This window comes from Pseudophryne corroboree, chromosome 6 (assembly GCF_028390025.1).
Source record: "Pseudophryne corroboree isolate aPseCor3 chromosome 6, aPseCor3.hap2, whole genome shotgun sequence".
Classification (NCBI taxonomy): Eukaryota; Metazoa; Chordata; class Amphibia; order Anura; family Myobatrachidae; genus Pseudophryne; species Pseudophryne corroboree.
This window is the reverse complement of record NC_086449.1, coordinates 15382696-15384310: the sequence shown is the minus strand read 5'-3', so window position 1 is coordinate 15384310 and position 1615 is coordinate 15382696. Positions and strand designations below refer to the sequence as shown.

General features: G+C 34.3%; 1 protein-coding gene across 1 annotated transcript; it reads right to left on the bottom strand.

The window, feature by feature from the left end:
* Nucleotides 1–481: 481 nt before the first annotated feature.
* On the bottom strand, nucleotides 482–1294 carry LOC134934020 (olfactory receptor 5A1-like). The gene has a single exon (XM_063929541.1). It carries the CDS (start codon nucleotides 1292–1294, stop codon nucleotides 482–484), a length of 813 nt encoding a protein of 270 aa, XP_063785611.1.
* Nucleotides 1295–1615: the final 321 nt, after the last annotated feature.

Sequence of the window (1615 nt, the reverse complement as noted above, 5' to 3'; positions counted from 1 at the left end):
GTTGAACATATCTACAAATTTGATGATGATGTAATTTTTTATTTTTATTTTATTTATGTAAATTTCTTTTATGAAAATGTTTTTTGTAAAATGGTTGCAATTTTGTTTCAATAAAAAACATTGCCTATTTAACTGTGCAATATCAAAACCTGCACAAACATAATTTCCAATAAAAATTCTGTTCAACTCTCAGCAAATTCAATCCACAAACAGACATTGAAAAAAATAGATAATGCTGTATCACCACTATTGTATATATGCAAATGGCTCAAGAACAAGTAAGGGACCTTCTTCTTTGCAAGTAAATTTGCAAACAAGTCCCCCACAATTGCAAATACAAGATCCCACCTGTACAGTGCCTCTCCAAATTGATTCAGTGTTCAAGTAGAGTTTCCTAATTGCCTCATACAGTACAAAATGACTAAAGCTTGTTGATGTTACTGTAAGTATAATTTCATACAATTTCATGGTATTTCATTTTTTAATTGGGTTTCCATAGCATCTCTGATTTCATTTGTTTTATTTTATTAAAGGCTTCTTTAAAATCCTTGTTTCTGATAGTATATATGATAGGATTAAGTAATGGAATTATCACAGTGTAACACAAAGACATGGTTTTGCTTAGTGTGGTTAGTCGTCTTGTAGGAAATACATAAACAATAATTAGGGTTCCGTAAAATAAGGTCACAACGGTCAGGTGAGAGCTGCATGTGGAGAAGGCTTTCTGTCTTCCAGTAAATGATGGTATCTTTAGAATAGTATGTACAATGTACACATAAGACATCACAATTATTATAAAGGGAATAAAAGTTGCAAAAACACCCATTATTATAGTCTGAAATTCAATTACAGTGGTATCTGAGCAGGAAAGCTGCACTATGGGCTTAAAGTCACAAAAGAAATGGTCAATGACATTTGGTCCACAGAAATGCAAATGGTAGATAGATATTGAATTGAGTAAAATCTGTAGAAAACATATTATCCAAACAATAATAAGAGATTTCACACAAAACCTTTGATTTATTATAGAATGATAGCGCAAAGGGTCACAGATAGCCAGGTACCGATCATAGGACATCACTGATAGAAGGAGACACTCAGAGGACTCTGCTGTCGCAAAGACATAAAACTGAGCGATGCATCCAATAAGAGACATAGTGCAGCCATCATACAGCACAATGTGTAGCAGGTTTGGAAGAATATCTGTAGTCAGTATGACATCAAATATTGATATCTGTGTAATGAAGAAGTACATAGGGGTCTGAAGGCTAGTGCTCAATACAAATAAAGTCATGATACAAATATTTGCAGAAATGGTCAAATAATAAATAAGTAACAGGAGCAAGAACATGGGAAGAGTAAAACTCTGAAGATTTGAAAACCCCAGAAGAATGACTGAGGTGACATTGTTCCTGTATGTTACCTGGGAAAGGAACATAAATCTATTCATTTATAGACCACCACCGCAGCTCAATCACAGCACGTGCGCACTGCAGCTCAGACGCATGATCAGAAAGAAAATTGATCACCGATTTGCGTAAAATAGCTGCATTGCGACCACATCTGAATTAGGCTCAGTTTAACATGCTTCTGTATACTGCAGATAATTATTGGA